Source organism: Perissodus microlepis, chromosome 2 (assembly GCF_051167445.1).
Source record: "Perissodus microlepis isolate ML-2025 ecotype Zambia chromosome 2, ASM5116744v1, whole genome shotgun sequence".
NCBI lineage: Eukaryota > Metazoa > Chordata > Actinopteri > Cichliformes > Cichlidae > Perissodus > Perissodus microlepis.
In genome coordinates this window covers 20,198,125-20,219,756 of record NC_140462.1, presented here as the reverse complement: position 1 = coordinate 20,219,756, position 21,632 = coordinate 20,198,125, and the positions used below count along the sequence as shown (strand labels likewise).

At 41.1% G+C, this 21,632-nt stretch overlaps 1 protein-coding gene, 1 long non-coding RNA gene and 1 other non-coding gene across 3 annotated transcripts; 1 reads left to right on the top strand and 2 right to left on the bottom strand.

Moving 5' to 3' along the window:
* Nucleotides 1-532: 532 nt before the first annotated feature.
* Nucleotides 533-16,148, bottom strand: hspa9 (heat shock protein family A (Hsp70) member 9). The gene is made up of 16 exons (XM_084952225.1): nucleotides 15,856-16,148; nucleotides 15,034-15,092; nucleotides 14,668-14,755; nucleotides 13,948-14,129; nucleotides 13,379-13,503; nucleotides 13,223-13,296; nucleotides 7,822-7,928; nucleotides 7,511-7,673; nucleotides 7,341-7,433; nucleotides 6,702-6,911; nucleotides 3,425-3,652; nucleotides 3,125-3,347; nucleotides 2,687-2,781; nucleotides 2,212-2,304; nucleotides 1,975-2,115; nucleotides 533-1,613 (listed from the first exon to the last, which is right to left on the bottom strand). The coding sequence occupies exons 1-16, from the start codon at nucleotides 15,934-15,936 to the stop codon at nucleotides 1,539-1,541; spliced, it is 2,037 nt and encodes a 678-aa protein (XP_084808351.1). The 5' UTR covers nucleotides 15,937-16,148; the 3' UTR covers nucleotides 533-1,538.
* On the bottom strand, nucleotides 6,985-7,189 carry LOC146392708 (small nucleolar RNA SNORA74). Its single transcript, XR_014797248.1, has one exon. It is a non-coding gene; the product is annotated as a small nucleolar RNA SNORA74 (small nucleolar RNA).
* A 119-nt stretch (nucleotides 16,149-16,267) lies between the features above and the next one.
* LOC146392706 (uncharacterized) lies at nucleotides 16,268-19,584 on the top strand. Its single transcript, XR_014802661.1, has 2 exons — nucleotides 16,268-18,243; nucleotides 18,891-19,584. It is a non-coding gene; the product is annotated as an uncharacterized LOC146392706 (long non-coding RNA).
* The last annotated feature ends 2,048 nt before the right edge of the window (nucleotides 19,585-21,632 follow it).

Here is a 21,632-nt window from a genome sequence, read left to right as displayed (position 1 = left end):
AGAAATACAATGATCTCAAATACACCAAACAAGTCCATTTCTGAAAGGCTAAAAAAAAAAAAAAAAAAAAAAACCACGAAGGATTCTTAGTTTTGAGCCTACTCAAAAGTCTGAACTTAAAGCCTATTGGGACGCATCCCTTAAACAGGCAACTCATGCTGAATTAAAACAATTCTGTAAAGAAGGGTGGTCCAAAACTCCTTCACAGTGGTATGAAAGGCTCATTGATAGTCATCACTAATGCTTGATTGCGGTTTTTGCTGGTAAGCAGAGAACACTTTCTGGAGCAACAACTTTTACGCATAGAACCAAGCCTACCTGGCTCTCTTTTCTCCCTTAATGGCACGGTTTTTTCAAAAACGGATTTCTTTGCTCACACTGTCCTTGTCCAATATTAAAGTTTCATTATCTGAAACAAGCAAGTATCACAAATGCGCAAGAAAATAAAATAAAATCAGGAAGTTTGTGAAATACTAGAAAGAATAAAACACATAAAGAAAAGAAAAAACCCACAACACTGACATATTTCATATTTTTATTTAAAAAAAAAAAAAAAAAAAAAAAGAAAGAAAAAGGCAAGTTACTATGATTCTCAGTTTTCACTTCATTAATATAATCACCCATCCCATACTCTTACAATAAACAGAACTTTCAATTCAATACACTACTTCGTGCTTCTTTTTAAAGTAGAGTGCTCAACACAGCAAGTCACTGTACACAGAGCAGTTTCTGGCCGTCAATGAATGACACAGTTGCTCCACACTCCTCATGCATGACTCTTCTTTCTCCTGTTGTCTGTCAGAAGTGAACCATGATGTCATCTAGTTAGCTGTCCCATCATGTGTTGTGTTGAGTTCAACCCATGCTCGGTTTAAGGTGACCAAAGAAGTGCATTTTTAAGAGCCAAAAGGGAGTTTCTCACATACTTATTATATTCTTAAAATTCTCATCTCACAGACATACTTTGAATTTACTGTTTAAGGAATTGGCGTGATGCCAGAAAATGTGACCACATGATCACAAACCAGTCCTTACAAGAGACGAAATGAATGCAAGTCAATGGAGTGCACTCAGGACAACAGGGAGGGGGACTGGCAGCCTCCGAGATGTTAATAGAGTACACCAAAAGGAGACTTTTCTTATTCAGCACTCTGCAGTTGTACATCCTCTGTACCACACCTCTCAGAGTGAACTGGTACAAATAAGTGCTATGAACGAGCATCCCGCTTTCCGAAACTGAACAAAAGAAATGTGATATCTTCAACAAGAAAATGTTTCACTACCTCAGAATGGAAATTAACATCTTTGTAAAAATAAACAACTTTTTTTTCCAGACAGTTAAATTAGAAATAGGATATCATGGGACACGGAGGAACATACACTGACATTTATCTTTTCTATTTTACTGCCAAAACACAGTAGAATGTTGTGTTACGCAAGAATGACTCTGGCGATCATCCTTCCGCCTAGTCCACCACACAAGCCCAACAGTCCTCTGCTGTCATGGTCATCTCATGACAGCCAAGTACTAATAAGATCTACTGTTGGCCTTCTTTCTTCTCTCCTTCTGAAGAACTGGAACTGCTGCTGCTGCTATCCCGCTCTGCTGCCATCTGCAGGAACAAAAGGAATTAAAGACTTTCACAAACACTGAGCAGAATTTTACAAAGTCCACGTTGCTGCAAAACCGCTTTAATCTGTGTGACCTTTTACTTCTTTTGGGTTTGTTCACCTCTAGTTTTCCCAAATTTTTATGGAAACTGCACATTCTAAGATATGCCTCGTTTTCAGCCAATAGCTCTTTGGTAGTCAACTTGTTTGTACAAAAATACTCTTATTCCTTTTACAGTTAGCAGTTTTCTGATTCAAAAGATTCTTGGAAGCAAAATGTAATAAAATGAGGGTCTGGTCAAGACTTTTACAGTACAGCACACACTGATATACACAGTTTCAAGGTAAGGAAATACTTTCTACCTTCTTGTAGGCCATTTCAAACAGTTTGAGTGATGCCTGCTGCAAGTTGGTTGCGGCCTGCTTGATGTTCTCGCCTGTCTCAGAGTCCTTATTGGTCAGCAGATTCCTGACCTTTGAAATCTCCTCCTTCAGCTTGGTGCACTGATTTCACAAAAATAGGGGGAAAAAATAAGACAAAAATCAAGCACAAAACATTCATTTAATCTGAGTAAATTACAACAAAGTTTAGAGCATTACCTCATCAGCAGGGAGCTGGTCCTTGAACTCTTCCATCTTGGATTCTGTGTCATGGATGATGCCCTCAGCCATGTTGACAGCCTCCACACGGTCCTGCAGCAAGACAACTCAGTATTTACCAGATACTAAAACCACAGACAACACAGTGGTGAACCATCATCTGTGTGTAAGACATATGCAACTTCTAGGCCTAAAAACCCAATGTGGAAATGCCTATAAACCAACTGAACAGATGTAACTGTAGGTGAAACGGCATTGAGTCCTTTGTTTGCAGCTAGTTTCAAGTCTGTTCAACATAAAGTGTCTTGAGATGACCCATTAGGAATGAGCCTTGTATAAATAAGTGTGAACTGATTTATGTGTTTTAAGATGAACATTTTCTGTGTTGCACTGAGTTATGTTGACAATAAAGTGCCCATCAATCAAGACTGTGAGATTTCACCCCCGACTTTTGTCTTTACAGTTTGACTGTTACCTTCCTCCTCCGGTCCTCCTCTGCATACTTCTCTGCATTCTTGATCATATTCTCAATGTCATCTTTACTGAGACCTCCTGATGACTGGATCACAACTGTAAAGGAGGAAATGAGATATTTATATGTGCACTTTGACTTTTACAGACACCAATTCAAACAGAGTCGTAATGCAGGAAAAAAAAAAAAAAACAGTTGTCTTAAACAAGACTGAGTAAGGGCTAAGTGATTACAGCAACATGCATAAATATTAACCTCCCTATCTAGTCTGTCTTAGCAACAACTGTAAAAGTCAACCAAGTTAAGTGTTAATATTTATCTAAAAATGCAGATTATTTTCAGCAGTTTGAAATGTCTTTTAGCTTGACTTGCTAACACATGAAGTGGGAAAAAAAAAAACAAAGTTCTCAGCTTTCAGACTGGTTTACTGTGTGCACTGACTCTGCTGCTCGCGGCCTGTGCCTTTGTCCTTGGCCGACACATGGACGATGCCGTTGGCGTCTATGTCGAATGTGACCTCGATCTGAGGGACTCCGCGAGGGGCTGGAGGGATTCCTACCAGAGTAAACTGACCCAGCAACTTGTTGTCTGTCGCCATCTCTCTCTCACCCTGGCACACTTTGATCTCCACCTGAGTCTGTCCATCAGCTGCTGTGGAGAACACCTGGAGGGGAACATGTGACACTGTAGATCACATGGGGCTTCACTGAGACTGTGGGACTGCAGTCCTGCTTTAAATACCTGGCTCTTCTTGGTGGGAATTGTGGTGTTCCTGTTGATGAGTTTGGTAAAGACACCACCCAGAGTCTCGATACCCAGCGACAGTGGAGTCACATCCAAAAGCAGCACATCAGTTACATCGCCAGCCAGAACGCCACCCTGGATGGCTGCCCCAATAGCGACAGCTTCATCAGGGTTCACAGACTTGCTGGGGGCTCGGCCAAACAGATCCTGGACTGTCTGCTGAACCTGCAGGGCAGATGTGGTGGGGGGTGTTAATTATGAGTTATGCATGCATTAAAATCAGCATTATAAAAATCATATTTAAAATGCAGAAAACGTTGTTTATTTCTCTTTTGTAAAGGCACTGTACAAATCTATGTTCTTCTTATTGTCTGTGCAGATAGAGATCACGTCAAAGTTAATGAGCCGGTAATGAGCCAACAATTCAACTGTCAAGCTGCCGAACACTAAAGTGCACTGCATGTTAGCTCAACTACGAAAAAAAATACAAATGTTTGCAATGTATACAGTGGTTTGCAAAAGTATTCGGCCCCCTTGAATTTTTCCACATTTTGTCACATTACAGCCTCAAACATCAATCAATTTTATTGGAATTCCGCGTGAAAGACCAATACAAAGTGGTGTACACTTGAGAAGTGGAACAAAAATCATACATGATTCCAAACATTTTTTACAAATAAATAACTGAAAAGTGGTGTGTGGTCTGAGTGCAGTCAGTTGCCCATAGACATTGCCCGATGAGTGCTAATGACTAAATAGAGTGCACCTGTGTGTAATCTAATGTCAGTACAAATTAGGGCTGCCACAATTAGTCGACTAGTCACGATTACGTCGACTATCAAAATCGTCGATGACTGATTTAATAGTCAGCGCGTCGTTTGAAGCTTTGTAAGATCACAAAAGACGCAGGAATAAGTAGTAGGATTTAAGAGTGTAATAACAGAGTGAAACAAAAGATTGCAGCACTGCATGTACATAGATGCCAGCTGCCGTTAAACCCCGAAGAAGAAGAAGCTTTGTCCCAGAATTCATAGCGCAGCTCAGCTCAGTTTACAACAATGGCGGCAGCTAGTTAGTTTTAATATTACTCTTATTATTCTTTCTGGGTCACAAAATAAACGTTTAACATATTTTCAGGTGAGAATCTAACTGTATAAACCTCAAATATCTGCTCAGTTTATCAAGACACCACATATTTTCAAAAGCGCTCCGACGTTTTCGGAGACGTCTGTTACCCACTAGCTCGATAGCTAGCCAGGGGCAAGGCTCACTAGAGCCCGTGAGAACACCGGACTCCCGGCAAATCGTTTTCAAACCCACTGCCGTCTTTCGCTACTCAGGTTAAACATATACAAGTCACTTAGATAACTTCAAAATGTTATTGTTTGGCTTTTTTTAGTATTTTATTTGTTCCTGAGTAAATCGGTTTGGCTGAGATTGAAGTTTTAGTTTTTACACAGCTGAATAAACGTCAAGAAGACAACTGGTTATCAGAAGTGTGAGATGCTCGAGAATATACTCCGGTGTCCTGTTATATTTTAGATAGCAAGGAGTTTATTAAACTTCACCGAAACAATCTGCAAATTTCATTAAAATTTAATAAACTATCACCTTGTCTTTATTTTTAGTTAGCACATACCTTAAACACTTAAAGCTGTAAGCTAATGAAAGTTACATAAGAGTAGATGCATGCTGGTGCAATAAGCTGTACGTTTTACTCCAATGGATGCATGATCTGATTAGTCGACTAATCGCAAAAATAATCGGTGACATGTCGACTATCAAAATAATCGTTTGTGGCAGCCCTAGTACAAATACAGCTGCTCTGTGACGGCCTCAGAGGTTGTCTAAGAGAATATTGGGAGCAACAACACCATGAAGTCCAAAGAACACACCAGACAGGTCAGGGATAAAGTTATTAAGAAATTTAAAGCAGGCTTAGGTTACAAAAAGATTTCCCAAGCCTTGAACATCCCATGGTGCACTGTTCAAGCGATCATTCAGAAATGGAAGGAGTATGGCACAACTGTAAACCTACCAAGACAAGGCCGTCCACCTAAACTCACAGGCCGAACAAGGACAGCGCTGATCAGAAATGCAGCCAAGAGGCCCATGGTGACTCCGGACGAGCTGCAGAGATCTACAGCTCAGGTGGGGGAATCTGTCCATAGGACAACTATTAGTCGTGCACTGCACAAAGTTGGCCTTTATGGAAGAGTGGCAAGAAGAAAGCCATTGTTAACAGAAAACCATAAGAAGTCCAGTTTGCGACAAGCCATGTGGGGGACACAGCAAACATGTGGAAGAAGGTGCTCTGGTCAGATGAGACCAAAATGGAACTTTTTGGCCAAAATGCAAAACGCTATGTGTGGCGGAAAACTAACACTGCACATCACTCTGAACACACCATCCCCACTGTCAAATATGGTGGTGGCAGCATCATGCTCTGGGGGTGCTTCTCTTCAGCAGGGACAGGGAAGCTGGTCAGTGTTGATGGGAAGATGGATTGAGCCAAATACAGGGCAATCTTGGAAGAAAACCTCTTGGAGTCTGCAAAAGACTTGAGACTGGGGTGGACGTTCACCTTCCAGCAGGACAACAACCCTAAACATAAAGCCAGGGCAACAATGGAATGGTTTAAAACAAAACATATCCATGGCCCAGTCAAAGTCCAGATCTAAATCCAATTGAGAATCTGTGGCAAGATCTGAAAACTGCTGTTCATCTAATCTGACTGAGCTGGAGCGGTTTTGCAAAGAAGAATGGGCAAGGATTTCAGTGTCTAGATGTGCAAAGCTGGTAGAGACATACCCTAAAAGACTGGCAGCTGTAATTGAAGCAAAAGGTGGTTCTACAAAGTATTGACTCAGTGGGCTGAATAATTATGCACACCCCACTTTTCAGTTATTTATTTGTAAAAAAAATGTTTGGAATCATGTATGATTTTCGTTCCACTTCTCACGTGTACATCACTTTGTATTGGTCTTTCACGTGGAATTCTAATAAAATTGATTGATGTTTGAGGCTGTAATGTGACAAAATGTGGAAAGGTTCAAGGGGGCCGAATACTTTTGCAAGCCACTGTAAATGTCATTATGTCCCCAAACCAGACCACACATTTGTGGTGTGTACCACTTTGTCTACTGTTAACTATTCGTTGCCATGGAAACTGCAGAACTTACTCGTTTACTCCATCTAGTCCCACAAGTATAAAGTATGTGCACCCTGAGTTATTTCATGCACTTTGGTGGTTTTAAACATCTGTCTTGTGTACCTTGGGCATGCGTGTCATGCCTCCCACCAGCAGCACCTCTCCGATGTCTCCCTTGGACACTTCAGCATCCTGCATGGCCTTCTGGCAAGGAGACACGGTGCGGCGGATAAGGTCAGCAACAATACCTTCAAACTGAGCACGGGTTAGCTTCATGTTAAGATGTTTGGGACCGGAGGCATCCATAGTCAGGTAGGGGAGGTTGATGTCAGTCTGTAACACAGAAGGACAATCACTGAGTATTTCAACAGTTACAAAATGCTTTTAACTCAGCACTGTGGTTCATTTTGTGTGACCCTGTACTAGGCCTGGCCTGCGGTCAGAATCAGGACAGTCCACTCTCACTGGGCCAAGTCCTGTAGCAGCACAGCAGCAGCGGATTCTAAAACAGAACCTGCTGCACTGAAGCAAAAAAAAACAGGAGCTTCATCTACCAGCACTGTAACACTGAGCCAGACACAGATTATCTGGACAGCTGACTGAGAGCTGGCACACAACATGCACTGAGACATGTGATGACAAGCAGTACAACCAAAATCAAAACACCCTAAAGCATCTGTGATACATCAGCCATTCAGTGTCACCTTTTTATACAACTACACAAACTCATTAGCTTCCCATGAGGATAAAAGCAAGGAGTACCTGCAGTGAAGAGGACAGCTCACACTTTGCCTTCTCCGCAGCCTCTCTGACTCTCTGAAGAGCCATGTTGTCCTTCGTCAGGTCTACACCAGACTGAAAAGAAACAGCGCAGGTTGAAAACGCAAAACTTCACAAATAGATCAAGGCTTAAAGACTGTTAGAATACCCACCTCTCTCTTGAACTCCTTGACAATGTGTCTGAGGAGGTGCTGATCAAAGTCCTCTCCTCCAAGGAAGGTGTCACCATTGGTGGACTTCACCTCAAAAACTCCCTTCTGGATCTCCAGGATTGAGATATCAAACGTACCTCCACCTAGATCATACACAGCAATACTGGGAACACATTTATACAGGTTAACACAACAACAGAGCGAGTAGTTGTATTCTTCTATGTACAGGATCATCTATCATCTTTCTTAGCAAGTACTGATACTCCTAAGCATAGCAGTAAACATCAGAAGGTTTTTTGTCGTCTACACACATCTTATCTTGGGTCTTGTCCAAGCCATAGGCCAGAGCAGCAGCAGTTGGCTCGTTAATCACACGCAGGACGCTCAGACCAGCGATCTGCCCAGCATCTTTGGTGGCCTGTCAAAGAAACAAGTTGACACAAGTATCGAAGATGAATCGTTACTTCAATCATCAAGTGCATTCCAAAGCAGCAACAAGGACACAGAAGCTAATTATCCGACATCTACGTATCACCTTAACTGCTCTGAGACTGAGGTAGATTAGTCTTATCAAAAACTTCAAGCAGTTTTTAAAAAGGGGGGGGGGGGTTGGAAAAAAAAAAAAAAAGTATAAAAAGAAAGTATATGATGAACTAGAAAGCGAAAATTTCAGAAGAAATTTTAAGTGTGCCTATGCCACTGCTAATCAGTGTAGTTTGCCATTCATACGGCTACAGAGAGCAAAACTCAGCAGAGCAGCCATTCTCCACCATGAACTATGGTAAAAACAAACACCGCTCGCGCCTCACAGATGACAGCTTAAAGTTTTGTGTAAAGATGAGGTGACTTCGTACAGCCCCGATTTGCAGACGCTGTGCACAGAGGTTCATGAGCAGAAGTCCCATTGTACCAGGGCAGACCCGACAATGTTTGCATGAACACGCTTTGAAGCATTACGTTATGGACCACGTTTCACACATGGTTGGTGTACCCACACAGCCGGCTGTAGCTTTTCAACTCACAGCCCAACACACACCCAAAAAACAGCCGAGAGATCACAGACTTTACGCCCGTGGGTCCACCTCCCCTGCAGCGGCACTGCATACCACACCCTGCCACACACATCAAACACGTAAAATAAATATTTATGCACTTTTGCATTCACTTTTTGTTTTTTGTTATTTTTACACAGTGTTCTGAATGATTAACAATGGTCTACAGCCAATCTTGTGTATTATTATACTTTGGTTGTAAGATTCAGATAACTATTTAATAAAAGCCAAATATTTTATATGAGAGTAAGAAAGAAAAGTATCTCTTTGTGTCCCCCTTTCCCTGTTAATGCCCTATCTGGCCCCCTGGCAAAAGCTTTGCTAGATCCGCCCCTGCACAGTTACCAGCTGTTAGCTACACAAAAAAGGATATTGGTGTTATTTGTCTGTCAGAAACAGTTCATAACTTCCCTTCAACTCATTCATGTCACCTAAAAGGTAAACCTGTTTCTCCATCACCAGTTCAGCTCTGATGATTCAGTAAGGACATCTCCTGGTTTGGACCAGCCGTTTTTACAGCTGTGGCTCCAGCAAACATCGGCTGACACTAGAAATTAAAATCAAATGAATTCTAACAACAGCTGATCAAGCTTAAACGTGCTGCTGTTGTTTAGCGCGATAAACAAACAAGAGAAAAGCCAATCATTGATCAGTTTCATGATTGAAGTTGCAACAGGCGAGAGAATGACAGGGGAGGCTGCGGAACGACAGAATAAATCCAGCTTTGTGTCTTCTTCCGTTCTACCTGAAGTACGGGACAAACTGTTCCTTTTCAGCTCAATACGAAACGCGTAGTATTTTCTCTGAATGCGGGACGATTCAGTTTGTACGGAACGGTTGGCAACTCTACGAACTAACCCTTATGAATAAAATAAAGTTCAACATCAGTAACTTAGCGCGCACACAGCTGTATAGAAACTCCGTCATGCTAGCTAGCACGCAGTACGACTTATTGTAACTGATTGTAAAAAGTCAACACAACGCAAATAAACTACACCTAAACTCAGTTTATATCTGACCCAAATAGAGTGCAGTTCATAACTTCTTACCTGAAATTCAGTTAACCTGCTTCTCCTACCTTCAATTTCCCTGATCCACGGCTGCCCTTTGTTGGAGCTCCGCGTTAGCCACCACGAAACAACTCAGTTATTTTCCCCCACATCGACCAGCATCTGGACAACCACCTTTCACTGTTTATACCGTTACTAAAATGAATAAATGAATCATCGGCCCATATAAACGAAAAATAAGTCCAGCTGAGACAAAGACTATTTGCGAGCGATTGGGGGGGGGTGAAACGAGCGTGAGCCAAGCCCGGGTGCTTTTGAGTGAAGCCGCGCTAGCAGCAACATCGTAAGAAAACTGTTGCTAATATGGGATGTCTTGATAAAACGAGCAGATATTTGAAGTTTACACAGCTACATTCTCGCCTGAAAATATCTTAAAAGTTTATTTTGTGACCTAGAAACACTAATAAAAGCAATATATAAAACGAAGAGGAAGCCGCCATTGTTTTACTCGGCAGAGGTGTGCTATGAATTGTGGGATATGGAGTTTTCCACCAAGCATACACCCTTGCGGTTACCGTAACTATTCAATGGTTCGCGCAACCTTAAAAATTCCAATGGTTCCTGAAAGCAGCGGCGCTGTGTGCGCTGTTGATATTGTCGTCATTACGGTAATCCAAATAAGGATAGACAGGTCGTACCACTCCCGGCATACCACTAGAGAAAGCCAACACACCACAAATGAAGTTTGAAATTTGTTTCAGTGGGACCAAAAGATGGAGCCAACACACCACAAATGAAGTCTGTTTCTATGGGGCCAAAGGATGAATCTTTCTCATGGGCCTAAATTTGCACTAAAATCTAAATATTTAAAAAACTATACAAGTCATAAACACCAAAAGTCATAGCATACTAGTCCAGATCCAGCCGCACAAAATGATATAACATATATGAAGCTTGTCTCAAAACTGCGGGGTGAGTTACGCTGCAAAATTTCAGGCAGAAACTGAATAATAACAATAATAACTAGAAAAATTAGCATTTCCTGCGAAAATGCTGTGTGGATGCCTTAACGCTGAAGATGTCTGGTGAAAAAAAGCTGAAAAAGCAGAATTATCTGCTGAAAAGAGGTGTAGAAGCAGAAGTGCTTGCTGAAGATGGCTGTATGTGTAATGATACACTGGAGAGTGTCAAGAAAGCAGAGCGCATGCAAGCAGGGAACATGTGTAGCAACTGTCACAGGTAGGATTCGAACCTCTGCCACCGGGTCTCGCGGCAGCTGCTCAACCCTCTGAGCCAAATGAGTTCTGGTCACAAACAACGATATGATGAGAGGGAAAATGTGCACTGTGGAGCAGAAGCTCAAATTAGCAGAAAAGAGGTGAAGAGGAAGAACTTTGTTTGAAATGAGGTAAAGAAACTGAAATTTGTGCTTAAAACAAGTAAAAAAGCTGAACTCTGAAATCCTGCTAAAACAGCAGAAGAGGCTGATATTTTTCAGCTACTCATTGAGCCAAACTGGTTCTCACGTAACTGAAAAAAGGTGAAAAAGCTTAAAATTCTAATGAAAACAGCAGAAGAGGCTGAGATTTATGCTGATAAGAGGTGAAAATGCTGAACCAATCAGAGGTACTGCTTCTGTCTGCTTCATCAGGCTGTGTACTTGTATGTATTTCTGCCATGGAGCGTTAACAAGAATCTGAGGTCCATATTGGAAAAGCTGCCAAAATCATAAAACGTTGCCGAATTGTAATAAATTATCAATATGAATTACAGGTCTGTGATAGTGTATCAATTTGTAGTGAAAAAAAAAAAACATGTGGGCCAAGGTGGAATTGAACCCATGAACTTTGGTCTTCAGATCCGTTTCATTACCAATTGCGCCACTGGCAAAGAGAGCGGGTGCCTGGAAAACAGGGTGATGAGCAGCCAGAATTAGATCGCGGTGAGAGGCGAAAAACGCCGTTTTTTGGAGTTACAAAACGTCATGTAACTCAAAAACTAGGTGGGATAGAAGCATAATTCTTGCACTGGGTGAATCAGCGGACTTTGGTGTACTTTGACTGCGATTTACATAGCTCTTTGTACCTCCGTCGCAGAGATATGACGAGAGAAGAAACGGCTTCATTTTCGGAGTTTGAAAACTGAGCGAAGGACAAATTTCCTACCCTCAAACAAGTCTAACTCATCTCAGAACGGTAATAGGTGAGAAAATAATTCTTGAATTGTGAGCGTCAGGAGTGTCTGAAGATATACGGGGACAAGCCTCATGTCTTAACTTCGCTTCATTAAGGAGATATGACGATTTGAAAATGCCTTCAGTTTCAGTATTTCAGCTCTGAGTTTCACAACCTCCCCATAGACTTTAAATGGGGAGTTTTTAGACCTTGTGTCACTTCGAGGTATATGTATATGATGTATAATTTGTGGAAGCTGAGTGGAAATTGAGTGAGTAGCAAGAAGTTGTTCAGACATGAAGAGAAAATTCAGAACGCACCAGTGCTCACTCTGAGTTAATTGCATAGCAACCATAGCAACGCATGTGTTTTCTGAAAAATCACAATTTTGCAACTGAAAACTTAAAGAGGCATTAAATGAAAACGGTAACAGATATGAAAAAGCTGAATCACACAGGAATAGCCCAATCATTTGAGAACGTTTTAAAGTTTGAATGGAGTTTCTAGGTGAAAGTATGAGGAAGTAGTTAAGTTTCAAATACAAGCAAGTTTTAGCAGAATTGTGGAAGTTTTCCATTCATTTCAATGGGACAAATTAAAGGAAAAAAGTGTAATATTTTATAAAGTATAATATTAATAAACACCAAAAGTCATAGCCCACATTAGCAGAAAGAGCAGAACAGTTTAGAGTTTGAACGGAGAAAATCGGCTGAAAACTGAGGGAGTAGTTAAGCGGCAAAAAACGTACGGAAGCAACCAGAATAAAGTAGAATAAAGTATAATAAAGTATAAAGAGAAACAGGAAAACAATAGTGTGGATGCCTTTGAGGGCATCCACACAATAAACCCGACGAATAGTAATAAGTGTGCCTCTTGGCATAGGCACACTTAATTACACTATACCGTAAAATATATATATTGATTATAAATCAGGTTGGTGATTTGAACATGAACTTGCCCAAATTATTCTATCCTGTGTGAATTGGGTTAACAGTGATTCGGTGCTCTCCTGTCTGGATGTCTGAATCGTTTTTATGTTCCAAAAATAGCATCAGTTAAACAATGAAGGCATACTGCATAATACAAATCTGTGGAGGGGATAAAATATCAGTATCATAGGGACAATACAATTTATAAATCATATTCTAACTGAATTTAAAACTATACTTTGTGTATGCATCAGTTAAACATGTTTTTGGAGGTTTAAATAGATTTAAGTAAAACGTCTTTAAAGCAGTTGAAGGTATTGCAAGTTGCTCCACTCTAGTGGAAACATGATACAGTCTGCTACAGTTAGTAACCCCTGAATCTTCTCAGTGTCACAGCAGGAAAACAATAATTCACTTCTCAAAAGCTGAGCTTTTCTTAAAAGACCCTGGTGGAGGCCTGACATCAGCTTTTAAACATTCATATTTTGGTGCTCGTGCGAAAACGTTTAGCAACGTTTCCTTCAATAGAAAGCCTGTGTGTGCATACCTGTCTCTGAGAGTCATTGAAGTAGGCTGGAACAGTGACCACAGCATTCTTCACCGTGCTTCCCAGGTAGCTCTCTACAACATGAATATGAAGCAAAACTAATGCTCACATATGCAAAACATTTAAATTATCTTTTGACTGTCTGCACAACTATACCTGCAGTCTCTTTCATCTTCATAAGAACAAAGGCTCCTGCCTGGCTAGGGGAGTACATTTTGCCATGAGCCTCAACCCAAGCATCACCATTTGATGCACGCACAATTTTGTAGGGAACATTCTTCCTGTTGATGGAAAAAAGGTCATTTTTTTTACCCAGCTAAGTTTATTTCTTTCATTATAGCCAACATTTAAAAAAATAAACCTCGGATTTGCGATTTAAATGCAATAATTGAGAATGGTAAATGGACTGATTCTTATATAGCGCTTTTCTACTCTCCCGGAGTACTCAAAGCGCTCTATACAACACGCCACATTCACCCAGTCACACCCATTCTCACAAGCACTACCTCTATACTGAGTGCTTTCTAACTACACTCACACACATTCATACTCCGATGGATGCATCGGAGAGCAACTTGGTGTTAGTATCTTGCCCAAGGATACTTGGCATGCAGACTGGAGGAGCCTGGGATCGAATCTCCAACCTTCCAATCAGTAGGTGACCTGCTCTACCTCCTGAGCTACAGCCACCCCGGAATCTTTTAAAAGGCCAGAAATGAACTCACAGATCTTTCTGGACCTCTGGGTCTTCAAAGCGCCGTCCAATCAGTCTTTTGGTAGCATACAATGTGTTCTGAGGGTTGGTAACAGCCTGGCGTTTAGCAGGCATGCCCACCAGACGCTCACCATCTGCTGTGAAAGCAATGACTGAAGGAGTTGTCCTCGCTCCCTCTGCGTTCTCCAGCACCTGAACATAAATAAGAAAACATTTAGATTGGAGGAATCATTGTTTCATCAGATTCCTCAATCAACCCCACTTTTTAAAATTGGAGGTAGAAGAGAAAAAAAAGACCAAGAACCAAAAACCTCAATTAATGAGTGTTAATATTTTTTAGTTTTTTTCTCAAAACAGTAGAAAAACTACAGAGAAAAAAAACAACTTTGGATTCTGTTTACACAAAGTTACCCATTTCTTTACCAGGGATGCACTGATCTGATGTTTAACTTTTGTTATTAATCATATCCTGGGGCAGTGAGGCTCTTGAGTAATGCTGCATCAGTGTCTACGATCCCATCTATTTGGCCAGTCTGATTTTTTTTCCCTGTTCTGGTTTACTTACACATACAGTAACAAACTTCCATTGAGTTAATTAACACAACATTTAGTTTACCCGCATAGAAGGTCTCTAGTATCAGCACTCAGGGTGGGTTCCATTTCCATAGATACTGCTAGATTAAAGATAGGGGCTTAAACAAACAAACATGTGAATCATCTAAAGCATCACCTTGGCCTGTTTGCCCTCCATGACTGCAACACATGAGTTTGTGGTTCCCAGGTCAATCCCAATGACTGCACCTTTGACGGCTTCAGACCTGCAGCACATACACTGATAGTGACAAACTCAGCAGACCTCATGTTTACATCAAAAGATCCAAATTTCTCAGACTTCTATTTAGAAATACCAATACAGAATATGGCATCCTGTTTGGTGACAAAAAAGTATTTTAAATTGTGAATATGAATCACAGCCATTAGGAAGTGAATGTATAGTTTTACCTCTAAACGACAAACAAAAATTGCCAAACCAGCACCAACGTCATGCTGTTAGTGCACGTTCATATAATGCAGGCACTTTAATGTTGATACTCACGCATAGTCTCTCCTGGAGAGGGCTCTAAGAGCATCTGGTTGGAAGCCGGTCCAGCATGCCTGATAATACAGAACAACGCAGTTACACAGCTGTTAACTCAGACAAAATATTTGCGATGAACTCACAAAATTCGACATTTTGAACCTCAAAAGGAAAAATCCAAGTATACTTTAAAAAAAATAAAGCAGGATGATGAAAATTGGAAGAACCAAAGCATAGATAACATTATCGGAGTCACAAACAAGCACATGTGACAAGAAACCATTCTTAATAGTGGGATCCAGCTAAGTGAAGCCTGTAGAAGATCGAGCTCTAAATGCGTTACTTAAACTGTGGAGCAGCGTGCTGGAGGAGGGGACGCCTCACCGAAGGTCACAGACCCACAGCTCTGCTACAGCCTTGGAACCAGCTCAAAACGAACATTAAAACTCACACACCAAAGTAAAATATTTAAGTAGATGACGAAGCAAGTAGTACTTGCTTCTCTAATGACCGCTCTTTGAAAAACAGCTGCCAGGTAGGTCCGGTATCAAATGAAGTGAGCTAGCACGCGTTAGCTTAGCCCCACAGATATGAAACACACCAGCACATCGAATGCTAGAGCGGCGGCTCAATACTATGTTGTTATTGCCCATCTCTTCTCGTGACACACATTTATTACAGTGTCTGCTGGACTGTGCTCATTGTTAGTGACACAGTAATGATCTAACCACGACTAAATATGCTGTCCTCAAGCTTACGCTGTTAGCATCTAAAGCTAGGAAGCTAATGGCCACATCGTAATGCAACGCTCATACATCTACTTAACTGTTTGACATTTACCTTTTTAATCAAGGACGAAACGCTTCTGATGTTACTCCTCGTGGGAAGAGTCCTTGAAACGCTTCGGGCGACGCTCAACATTTTCACAACTCAGCTAACAGGCTTGCTAACTTCGATTTTAAACTACAGCGTTTTAAGTCAAAGCACACTCTTCAGATAGTTCGGCAGCGAAGGAATGCTAAAATATTTCAGCTTTCCGAGCCTCTTCAGACTTTAACGCAGCGTCTCCTCAGAAAACCGCATAGAGCTCAGCTCCGACAAGACTGCTCGCCTCTGGACTGCAACGGCAAAAGAACTGCGAAGCTTCTTCTCGAATTATCCAACACATGTTGCACCATGCACCGCTCAAGGGCCCCGAAATGGGCTCTACAATGACTGCCTGTTTTTTTTTTCATCGATAGTAAAATGCCTAAAACAACAGTTTAAAATCGAATATGCAAATCAATTAGAAAAACTGACATTAATTAAAGAATAAAGCTGTCTGATATAAAGATTAAATATATACCGGTGGTTTTTGGATGTTCGCGGTTTTGGCACGGGTAGGGCAGACGCATTTAGTGGGCCTGTGAAGGTCATGATGTAACGTGGGGTATTGAAGAGTTTCACGTGTGTTACATCACGGATGCTGGAAGAATTTATCAGCTGTAATTTAGCTATTCTCACTGCTCTGTTAGTTTATTCGCCGATATGACACGAGCAGCATTTAGATATGTATCCATACACACATTTGCCAACAATGTGATAGGGTAATAAGTGGCACACTGTGTGAGGAAGTCAGGAGTGGCAGAGAAGTATGTGAGTTTGGTGTTAGGTGGGACGAGAACAGCTAGAGTGGTACTGAGCTGTGTGGTAGGAGTAACAGGCTCAAGGCCGGGGCGAGGTTACATCAGTGATCGGCTCTGATCCCCTTCTTGTGACGGACAGGTTAACAGATGAGGTCAGACAGGACTCTTTGTGGACTATGATGTTTCCAGACAACACTGATCTGTAGGAAGGGGCAAGGGTTAGAGGTAGTGATGTGACGTTCTGTATCGAGCAAGGGCGTAGATTTGGCATGGACGGAAGGGACATGTCCCCACCAATATCCAGCGATTATTGAATTGTCCCCACCAATAATTTGATCTCTTCGAGTAAAGAAAAACAAAACCGATAGAAATTTTTTTTAAAAAGCGATCTGTCAACGTCTCATTCACCCAGCGGTGCAGAAAGAGTTAAATTACGTTCTCTACTGGAGTCCTATATCATGTGACAAATATGGCCAATGTGATTGGCTGTGCCTTTCAGGGAGCTTTGTTTAGTTTTAGCAGCGGCAATCCTGCCCTGCGAGGACCTGCAAGGAGGAGAGGAGGATGGCAGCAAAAAGAACCTGGATTAGTGATGTGCGGATCGATCCTGAAATATCGATTCCTCCGATACCAGTCATTTATGTTCTAGAATCGATTCTCACATTAAAATATCGATATTTTAGTAATTTAGGGTAAATTTCTAGTTTATCATCAACAGGAACACAGTGGAAAGAAACTATAACATTCGGATTGTCTACATTTGAAGGAACTACTTCCTCTTCCGCCTTTCATAGTCATGTGCGAAATACGGCTGTATAAATGTCTCGCAGGCCCTTGGCGTGCACACTTGCGCACTCAAAACAATGGCCGAACGCAAGCGTGTGTGGACATATTTTACCTCCAGAAACAGCCAATACGCGGTTTGTGATGTATGTGGCAAGACAGTGAGGTGTTGTGGCAACACCACTAACCTCGTAAAACACCTCAGAATTAATCATAACACAGAATATGATGAGGTCATGTCGAGGCGAACCGAAGAGGAGGAGAGGAGAGGGACAGGTGCTGCTATGGCGAGACTACGGTGGCCCCTAGAGACAAAGCACGTACAAACTCCAAAACACTTGCAAACTCCAAAACACATGCAAACTCCAAAACACTTGCAAACTCCAAAACACTTGCAAAATCCAAAACACTTGCAAACTCCAAAACACATGCAAACTCCAAAACCCATGCAAACCCCAAAACACATGCAAATTCCAAAACACAACGGAAGTGCTCCAGGACGCTAGGGGCAGTGTTGAGCTTTTGTTACCTAGTAACTACACAAGCCAGGAAGTACCAATGACCGGATTTGGGCTGTATCCCAATTCAGGGTCTGCAGCCTTAAAGGCCGCATTTTAAGGCCGATTACGTCACAGCGACACGACGAAGGCTGTCCCAATTCGAAGGCTGCTCGAAATGCAGCCCTCAAATGCGTCCTTAATTTCCCTGAATTTTAAGGATGGGCCCAACATATCCCAGATTTCATAGCGCGGCGGTGGTGTGGATAATTTTGCCGAAAAAAACGGCGGAAGCGGAGCCGCCGAAGAGTAAACTTTCAGAAGTAAGTACTGAATATTATGTCACTTATTTATGCGCAAATGTTTTTATAATGAAGAACATTAAAACATTACTGTTGGCCACATGTCGGGAAAGTTATGTGACATTAGCGATGTTTGTACTAACTTGGTTTTAAAGCCTTAACTTCAAAATATACGCCGTTCAATAGTTGACTTTAATCTTACAGAGAATGTGACGATTTTATGGATAATTAAAGTCAGTCATATATCCACAAACACAACAAGCTGAAAGTCAGTGATGCTGCTCGGTTTGCAGTCCTGAATATCACGGCACAAGCAGGATTCACTGCACTGTTAATGTTATATTGCTGCCTCTGTTCGGTGGTGTCGAGCCAAACGGACTTTAACGTGTGTTTGAACGAGCTGACGGTTCACTCATTAAGCTGAAAGAAAGATGCTTTAATCACAGGAGTCACACATGTGTCCACTGTACCATCTGGGAACTCTTTTTGTTTCGTAATAACACAAACTAAATCCTCCTTCTTTTGTGCTGTTTTGTAGCAGTGTGTACACCTGAGACTGTCACCTGTCTGTCTGTCCTTCACTCTCTCTCTCTGTTTCTTTCTCTCTGATTGTGTAATAAAAGTATGAACATTCATTTATAAGTTACACTTGTGTTTGAATCCTGCAGCTTATCACACATTTGATTTCCATGTGTGACAACTCCAAGTGTCCAGAGTGAGGACAGACTGAGGGACCCACTGCTGCACATCATCTGTGAGGCTTTGCACCCCTGATGATCGACCAGGACAAACTCAGCAGTGTGTGAGGAAGAGGAGGAGGAAGAGCCAGCAGCAGCTGACAGATGGAGAGAATAGACAGACTGTTCCCTGTTTGTGAAGGACTGCTAGAAAAGTTTAGAATCACTAATTGTCTGTCCTGAATCAGTCTTATTAGGTAATGTTCAAACAATTTTATCCTCCCAGTGTTTTCAGTGTGGGAGAAAGTACTCAGGGCCTTCAAGTTACACACTATGAAAAGCAGCAACAAGTTTAACATTCAGAAACCTAAAGTATGTATCAGCAGCAGAATGGACCTAAAAATAAATGTTTGTTTCAGTTCTATGAAGCTTTGAGTATTTTGATTAGTAGCACTGCTGTGTTTGTTGCATCATATTGCTGTAATTGTCTTTATATATTCTGAGGTAAGTTGATCTATAGTGTTACATCATATTTTATAAGGATGTTATGTGTTTGTATACTTTCTGCCCAGTTTGACCCATTTAGCAGAAGTCAGCCTGTTTAAGGCTCTGATATCTATTCTGTATGACTTAAAGCAGTTATGACATGGTCTGATTTTCTCACCCAATAAAGGAATATTCAATATATCAGTCTACTCTTCATTTTATCAGAAACAGTTATCACAGCTTGTACATTTGCTTTTTATAATATATGTAAGCAATGAGCCAAATTTAGTAATGCCAACATACTGAAGGAACAACATTTGTCTCTTATATATGATACACCTATATATACACTGTCAAAGACACTTGTCTTTGAGTGAAGATTTAAGGTGATAAGACGTATAAATAACTGCAATCTGTACTGAGGCTGAGTATTTGACACAGAGTTCATGTTCACTGCTGTAATAGCTAATAATGATTAATATAATAACTATAATATTGGCCATATTATATTTACATTACCAAAGTGATATGACTTTAGTCTCATGAACAACATTAGCTAATTGTTATTTACTAACTAATCTTAAATGACTGTTCAGTACAGAAATGAAGCCCAAAAATCATGTTTTACTGTCCTGTGGTCTCAGCCTCAGATACTTATAAAATCACACAAAGCTCTTGTAGAAACAAACAAACAAATTAACAAAATATGTTCTCCTTCATTTCTGTCAAACAAAGTTGTATGACACGTTTCCAGCGGTTAGTATCATGGTTGCTAGGCAACCTGGGAAGAGAGACAGAGACTAGACCGTCCCATACAGACAAACTTGCCGTTTATTTTGCAAATCGAGCTCAACACTGCCCCTAGCGTCCTGGAGCACTTCCGTTGTGTTTTGGAATTTGCATGTGTTTTGGAGTTTGCAAGTGTTTTGGATTTTGCAAGTGTTTTGGAGTTTGCAAGTGTTTTGGAGTTTGCAAGTGTTTTGGAGTTTGCATGTGTTTTGTCTCTAGGGGCCACCGTACGAGACAGACGTCTCTCACGGAGTCATTTAGTGCTGCAGGCAGGCACTATCCAGGTACAGAGGAGGAAAATGCTGGGTACATAGGCTAGGTCGCATTAAAATATACAGAGTACTTGCAGTAAAACAGGCATTGTAGTCTTTAAAACATAAAAATTCAGTTGAAGATTATTTCATACATAAGAGAAACGTTTTATAGATACTATTATTATCTATTAGCTTTATTATTATTTTCACTCAGTTTAATTTTTTTGACTGAGTTATTTGAATATTTTAAAATGCAGGTATCGACAAACTTATTTATTCCTTTAATTATGTATTATACTGACAATTTCATTCACACAGCATTCTATGTAAAACAGCAAGTATATGTAAACTATCAATTCCTTTCCCCTTAGGCTATTTTAACAGACTGCATACATGACTCTAAAAAGATTAAACATTCAGTGCAGTATACCCCATCTTTTGTTTTGCCCTTTGTATTTTATTTTCTTTGTAGATGATTCCCCAAGAGCAGCAACACTCACAAGATGCCTTGTAGAGATGATTGTGAAGGACCTCCAGCCTCTGTCCATAGTGGAGGACCAGGGTTTCCAGGGATTTGTGAGAGCTCTTGACTCAAAATATAAACTCCCAGGAAGAAAATCACTGACTGAGACTCATCTTGTAAATTTGTTTGATGAATGTAAAGGCAAAGTAAGAGCATCTTTGCAAAATGCTTCCAGTGTTGTTCTCACCACTGATATGTGGACCTCAGTGTCCACAGAGGCATATTTGACAGTAACATGCCATCTCATTGAAAACTGGCAAATGAGAGAATTTGTCCTGGAAACCCACTCTTTCCATGGGCAGCATACAGCAGATAATATCAGCTCAGCACTTAAGCAAATCACAGAAGAATGGGGCATAACTGAGAAGGTGGTTGCAGTTGTCACAGACAATGGTGCAAATATGGTTGCTGCAGTGCACAAAGCTGGATGGAGGCATTTTCCATGTTTTGCACACACACTGAATTTAGTTGTAAAGGACAGTGTAAAAGCTGTCCCAGAAGTGGTGCAGGTGCTGGAAAAATGCCGTGCGATTGTGTCCTTTTTTCACCACAGCACAAAGGCTACTGAGAAGCTTAAGGATATTCAGCAACAGTTGAAAGTGGCAGAGCACAAGCTAATTCAGTCAGTAGATACCCGCTGGAACTCTGTCTTTTACATGTTGGAGCGGCTCTGTGAGCAAA